The 6,808-nt window shown below is 56.2% G+C and overlaps 1 protein-coding gene across 1 annotated transcript; it reads right to left on the minus strand.

Moving 5' to 3' along the window:
- Positions 1-97: 97 nt before the first annotated feature.
- On the minus strand, positions 98-6,802 carry HMOX1 (heme oxygenase 1). Its single transcript, XM_005884916.2, has 5 exons — positions 6,751-6,802; positions 5,365-5,485; positions 3,019-3,510; positions 1,702-1,798; positions 98-604 (listed from the first exon to the last, which is right to left on the minus strand). Exons 1-5 carry the CDS (start codon positions 6,771-6,773, stop codon positions 480-482), a joined length of 858 nt encoding a protein of 285 aa, XP_005884978.1. The 5' UTR covers positions 6,774-6,802; the 3' UTR covers positions 98-479.
- Between the last annotated feature and the right edge of the window lie 6 nt (positions 6,803-6,808).

Genomic DNA, 6,808 nt, shown 5'->3' on the forward strand with positions numbered 1-6,808 from the left:
CAACCCTGCTATTATAACAGAACACAACAAAATACCACAGGCAGGCTGAGCTGGGAACAAAAAGCGGCTCCAACAAAAACAAGACAAACACAAGACACAACATCCTGGCACATTTATATGAAAAGTGCCCACAGGGCAACGGTCATGGCACGTCAACAAGCAGACCGTGAACCCGGGGCGCTTGGAGGTTCGGGCGGTTGCTACTTCTGGCCACGTCTTCTGGGCTCTGCTGCAGGAACGGGGAGGGGGGAGGGGGTGTCTGAGGGCTCGGCAGGACCCCTCGGTCCATTATGGAAGTTCAGGTCATCGGCTGGATGTGCTTTTGGTTGGGAAGACGGCGCCGACTCCTTCCTCCCTGCCAGAGAGGGGGGCATGGGGGTGCGGGAGGAGCGGACAGCTCCCCATGCCCACGGGATCTGCCCTCTCTAGAAAGAGGGCCCTCCGCTCGAGTCCACGGCCCAGGAGCCAACGCGCTGCGTTCACATGGCGTAAAGCCCCATGGCAACCGTTGCCACCAGAAAGCTGAGTGTGAGGACCCATCGGATGAGTGGTGCCTGGGAGAAGACACTGGGCTTCCCTCTGGGGGTCTCCGTGGGCGTCAAGCCTGAAAGAGAAAAGGGGTTCATGTCAACAACAGGTAGACAGAGGTGGGGTTTCTGAGTTCACAGAAACACAGCAGAGGGGTGTCAGCAGTCTCCAGTACAGTCCCCCTCAATGCCAGGATTCTGCTAGAACACAAACAAGTGGCCCTCTAGCCACTGCTTGAATACCTCCAAAGACAGGGGGCTCACTACCCCTCCGAGCTGTCTATTATTGCCCTTTCAACCAGCTGACACTGTGAGACCATGCCCTCCAGGGGTACTCCAAGGGAGCACACTTTGAGAACTGGTGCCTTAAGGCAATGTCGCCTCATCCCACCAGGCGGCCAATCCCATAGGGCAGGGGTCCTCAAACTACAGCCCGCGGGCCACATGCAAATACAAATATTGTATTTGTTCCCGTTTTGTTTTTTTACTTCAAAATAAGATATGTGCAGTGTGCATAGGAACTTGTTCATAGTTTTTTTTTTAAACTATAGTCCGGCCCTCCAACGGTCTGAGGGACAGTGAACTGGCCCCCTATTTAAAAAGTTTGAGGACCCCTGCCATAGGGACTGGCATGTTCCAACGCTTCCAGGCACAGGTCCAACAGAGGGGTCCAACGTGGGAAAGCCACAGGGCAGGTGGGTTAGGGTGGCACCAAGCAGGCGGTGAGCTTCCCCTGAGCCTCCGAGGCACACGAGGGACTAACACGCAGCAAGACCCCAAGGTTACGTGTCTCCCTAGCATCCCAGGGCAGGGTAACAGCTGGGAGTGGTCGCAGACTCCCCGCCCCCACAACAGGGGTCTCTGTTCAGGAATCATTACAGGGCCTCAAAGGAACCCAAATCAACGGAGGAAGGCTTTGCCCCTGACAGCGGAGGGTCCTCTGTGTGCAAGTCCCCACTTCAGAGCCAATGAACTAGAACTAACTCAACTGCCCTTGGTTTCAGGGATGGGGAGACTGAGGTTGGGGGAGCTTACACGGCTTGCCCAGCGTCACACACCGAAGGCTGACCTCTTGCCCTGTGGCCTGCACCCCACTTTTTATTTAAAACATTCAGAAGACGGAAGAGTCTAGAGATACCGGAGCCCAGAGACGCCGCTGCCCGGAGGCCCTCACCTTGCGTCCCGCTGCCGGCCCGCCGGCGAAGGCCTGGCTGCGAGGGGCTCTGGTCCTCAGCGTTCCGGGGCAGCAGCTCCTGCAGCTCCTCAAACAGCTGGAAGACAGAAGACGCGTGTCAGTGAGGGATGGCACTAGCCCAGCTGCCGGGGGATTGGGAATCTTGCTAGGAAATATTGAGGACAAAACCCCTAAGAAAAACATCGACTGTTCGTGTACCTTTCCTCCAGCTTAAGAGATAAGATGTCACAAGTGCATTTCACTCGCTTGCCTGCCTGCTCTTCTCCAAATGCCCCCCAATACCCACCCTGGACCGAGGGTGCCCTGTCGCCATTCAGGGCCTTCGTGTCTCTATGCGGAGCACTGTTTCGAGCGTGGTGCCGTGTCTATGCCGCCTGCTTTCCTCACGACTCAGTGTGTCCCCCTGGGAAAGCTTGTTTCACGGGGGTGTTCGCAACGAGGAAGCCGCAGCTCCTACAGGTAAAGTGCCCGGACCCAGGCTAACCAAGGGGTCAGAGGGCAAGAGCCAGCCCTCCGACGGGCTTTGGCTAAAAATCCCATCCTTCTCCAACCCTTCTCTCTGAGAGACATGGATTTCCTTGGAGGATCCACTGGCCAGGTTTGGTTTGCTGTTCGGGGGACTGCAAGGAGGAGCAGGGAGCCCGGAGACCATGAGCTAGAAGTCCCGTCCCCAGAGCGCCTCCAGGTGGGGGAGAGCGACAGGACTGTTCAACATCCAGGCCAGGAGGAACCTCACCCCCCCAACTCGGGACACCCCCCACCTCAGTGTCCACAAACCCCTCCTGCCAGGCTTTCCTCAAAACCCACCTTCCCCGGGACTTGAGGCACTTCCTGGCTGGGCGGAGAGGCCCCAGGTCAGAGGCCACATCTGGGGCACCTATAACCTCTGCAGTGCCAACCTGGCAACACTCAACTTGAGTGTGTCAGAGTCCTACAACTGTGACGCTCATGCCCCCACGATACCCCCACGATGCCCCCACGAGAACAGCAGCTAACATCAGAGGGCTGCCCCTGCGCCAGGCCCCACAATGGCGACTTTACTGGTATAAACCCTCACAACTCTAAGAGGCAGGCACAATAACCCACTCATTTTACAGATGGGGAAACTGAGCTGGGGATTAAGGGACTTGCCTAAGATCACGTAGCCACTAAGTAAGTGGCAGAACTAGAACCCAGGCTTCCGAGTCTGGTAACTCTCTACCCTCCAAAATCGCGCCACCCCCGCCCGCACCCCCACCTCCGATATAACAGAGGAGCAACAAACTGGAGTCAAGCCCTGGGCCGTCAGACCCTCACCTGAATGTTGAGCAGGAAGGCGGTCTTGGCCTCTTCGATGATCCTCCCCTTGACCTCAGGGGTCATCTCCAGAGAGTTCATGCGGGAGCGGTACAGCTGCTTGAACTTGGTGGCACTGTCGATGTTGGGGAAGGTGAAGAAGGCCAGGCCCTCGCCAGAGCTGGGCAGGTCCAAGGCCTTCTGGGCAATCTTCTTGAGCACCTGGCCCCCCGACAGGTCGCCCAGGTAGCGGGTGTAGGCGTGGGCCACCAGCAGCTCGGGCTGCCTGTGCCCCACCTCTTGGAGTCGCTGCACGTAGTGCCTGGTGGCCTGTGTGTAGGGGATGGTCTCCTGCCAGCGGGGCCCGTACCAGAAGGTCAAGTCCTGCTCCAGGGCCGCCCTGCGATGCAGCTCTTCCGGGAAGTAGAGGGGGGCGTAGACCGGGTTCTCCTTGTTGCGCTCAATCTCCTCCTCCAGGGCCTTGTAGATGTGATACAAGGAGGCCATCACCAGCTGAAACCAGAGAGAGCAGGTCAGGACCCCCATCCCAACAGCAGCCCCCATCCCCTCCCCAGGCTGGGCTCCCACCTCCTGCCTGCCCCTCCGACTTCCCCACACGGATCACACACAAAAAACTGATAACACACTTCCTGAGCCTAAAGCCTTTTTACCCCCCTGGGTAAACACATGGCCTCACTTAATCCTCACAAAAACACAGGAGTTGCTATCCCCATTTTACAGAAAAGCAAACTAAGGCTCAGAGAGGATATGAGATGTTGAGGTTGCACAGCCGGTAAGAAATGACACTGGAATCAAGCCCAGATGCTGCTAGGAAGCCATGGTGGCTCTGAACAAGGGGATGCCTGAATGAAAGCCCGTACAAGGGACGCAGGTGCCTCTACCTTTGACCTCTGGGTGGCCGGCTGCAGGGCCCCATTCTCCCTCCTGGAGGCCCACTCCGAACCCCACCACCTCTGGCTGCTGGGCTGGGGTGACACGCCCAGTGTACCGTGGCTGGGGAATTCCTGTTACACATAATACTCTAGCTGTGTGACCATGGGTGAGCCACTCTCCCTCTCTGGGAGATCCGAGGTCCGAGTGACTGCAAGTCAGGCCTTGGTCCCCAGCCCCTGCAAAGGGAATAATCCTAAACCATGGAGCAGGACGACACAGGTAAGCACTAGGCGCAGCCTGGCACGCAGGTGCAGCCTGGCACTCAGCACTGGAATCGGAGGCCATGGTGTTGCATGCCACCTCCTTCAGCATACCCTACTCGAGCACTGGGTCCTCTCACGGACTTCGTGCCCACTTTGAACTCAGTGGCTTAGCGGTAAGACTGAACTCTCCGAGGGGTGGGGGGCGCTGCGGGTGGGGTATTCCAGCAGTCACTCCCTGCTCCCGCTGCCCCAGCCACTTAACAGCAACTGGGTGTAAGTCATCTTTTTGAGGCGGAAAGAGGAAGACAAGGAAGAGGGAACAAGGGCTAGAGCCAACACCCACAGGATGGAGGCAAGGGCCCCAAGCCACCTACAACTGCTTGTTAAATCCCCCTTCCTTCGCTGGAGCACCTCTGAGGCTGAGAGTGGGGGAAGGCCCAGGTTGCAAAAGGGAGGGGTGCCAGGAGTGGCGGGATAAAGCTCCCCCGCCCTCTATGTTCAGCCTGAACAAGCCCTTCCTCCTGCTGATGCTTTAACACCAGGCACTTGTCTGGTTCTGTCAAGTGCGTCCTATTTGCATGAATTGCACAACTATGCTAGGAAACAGCAAAGTCAGTGTCTAGCATAAAGGGAGTGCTCAAGAAAACCCAATTCACAGCTGAGGGAAAAGTTGCTTAGGGAGGTGAAGGCGAGGTGTCCGCAGTCTTACTGTTAGGAAATGGTGGAGCCAGGGCTCGAACCCATACTGCCCCTTGCCTTCGAGGCAGATTTGAATTAAGTCAGGACACAAGCTCTGAAATGAGACCTACCTTGGTTTGACTTTGGCCTTTCCTATGTACTTACTGGCCGTGTGACCGACCGTCTATTAATTACTTAACCTCTCTGAGCCTTCCCTTCCTTATCTTCCTTTTCAGGGTTGAGGCACAAATTAGATACCAAGTGTGTAAAATGCCCAGCTTGGAAAAGGTGCTCAGTTGATGGCACTACTTGCCCCAGCCCCTCTACAATACTATGTAGCAGGCTATGAATTTGCTGTGTGACCTTGTGCAAGTCACCTCCCCTCTCTGAGCCTCAATGTCATCATCTATAAAACGATCCTCTCAGACATTCCTATCTGGTCCCTCAGCATCCCTAGTCCCAGTCCCACTGAAACACCTGCCTGAGCCTTGGGCACACCCACCCCTGTCATACCCTCCACCAGGACACATACCTTAAAGCCTTCTCGAGTCACCTGGCCCTTCTGGAAGTTCCTCATGAACTCGGCATTCTCTGCCTGGGTGTGCACCTCCTTGGTGGCCTCCTTCAGGGCCTCTGACAAATCTTGGGGCATGCTGCAGAGGGAGGGGAGGGAGGGTGAATAGGGGGTGGCTATGAGCAGGGTTCTACCAGAGGCGGAGCTCTGAGGGTCCCCCGCTTCTCCCCAGAAGTAAGTCCAGCCTCCCATCTATCTAATCCACAGGCCACATTCCCAACTGCCTTAAGATGCAGGCCCATAGCCCTGGCAGGATAGCTCAGGTGGTTAGAGAGTCATCCGGATACGCCAAGGCTGTGGGTTTGATCCACGGTCAGGGCACATACAAGAATCAACCAAGGAATGCATCAATAAGTGGAACAACAAATCAATGTTTCTCCCTTCCCCCCTTCCTCTCGCTCTCAAATCAATCAATAAGTTTAAAAAATGTAAAAAAAAAAAAAAAGATGCAAGCCCATCAACACTCTTCAGTCACTAAGAGACATTGTACTATGGTCCCCAAAACCAAGGGGGAATCCTGGCAGTTATTCTAAGGAAAGGGAAGAGGAGGCAGCACAACCCCGGAAGCGGCAGCAGAGGGCATGGTGAGCGCTGTACTCAGTGTCTGATTGCGCTGATGGGCTTTTAGAGCGAAGATTTAACTCATTTATTTTGTTGAGGTTTCAGGTCCAAATCTCATTACCCCCTATAATATACTCATTATAAAATACTTCCTGTGTTAAAATGCCCGAGTAAAGTTTTGCTTTACTAAAAATAAAATAAAAAGTTTCTTTCTGGGAGTATTTCTGTCGTATGTCTGTATTTGTATTTCCCACAGAATTTCCATTTCTCCTTTCTCTCCAGGAAACAAACACCCCCTGTTCCCTGCATGCAGATCAGATCCTTGGGAGAAGGGAGGGAGCCAGAGGGACAGATGACCAAGGTTCCAATCCCAGCCAGACACCTGCTGGCGGAGAGACCCTGGGCTTGCTGCTTCCTCGGCTGTGAATGGGGACACCGAGGCCACAGCGAGGTGAGAGGGGGGCTCGGCCCAGGGTGGGCCCTGGGAAGCCCACACAGCCAGGCCCCCCGCAGCCCGAGGACCCGCGGTGACCAAGCGGGGCACCTCCGAGCACACGCAAAAGTGCAAATACTAACAACGAAGGTGGACGCCGGAGCAACACTCCCAGGGGTCACCCACGTCCCGCGCCAGGGCGCGGGCATGTTAGTCACCTTCCAGCCTCCAACCAACTCCCGGGTACAGAGAGGATCGGCGCCCAGACCTTCCTCACCCCCAACCCCGGGACCGACCGGCGGCTCAGCGCGTGGCTCCGGTCCCGTCCCGGTCCCCCTCCCAGTGCTTGCCTGTCGGGCTGCGGGCGCTCCATCTGGGCGGCTAGGCTCACTCGGTGCTGGTGCTGGA

This window comes from Myotis brandtii, unplaced genomic scaffold (assembly GCF_000412655.1).
Source record: "Myotis brandtii unplaced genomic scaffold, ASM41265v1 scaffold876, whole genome shotgun sequence".
Lineage (NCBI taxonomy): Eukaryota > Metazoa > Chordata > Mammalia > Chiroptera > Vespertilionidae > Myotis > Myotis brandtii.

Bases quoted from the DNA above. Each gene is read 5' to 3' on its own strand.
- HMOX1 (XM_005884916.2), bottom strand. From the start codon at position 6,773: ATGGAGCGCCCGCAGCCCGACAG. The intron at 5,486-6,750 runs GCAAGCACTGGG...CTCCCTCTGCAG, and splicing joins GAGCGCCCGCAGCCCGACAG to CATGCCCCAAGATTTGTCAG. The intron at 605-1,701 runs GTGAGGGCCTCC...TTTCTCTTTCAG, and splicing joins GGCCGGCAGCGGGACGCAAG to GCTTGACGCCCACGGAGACC.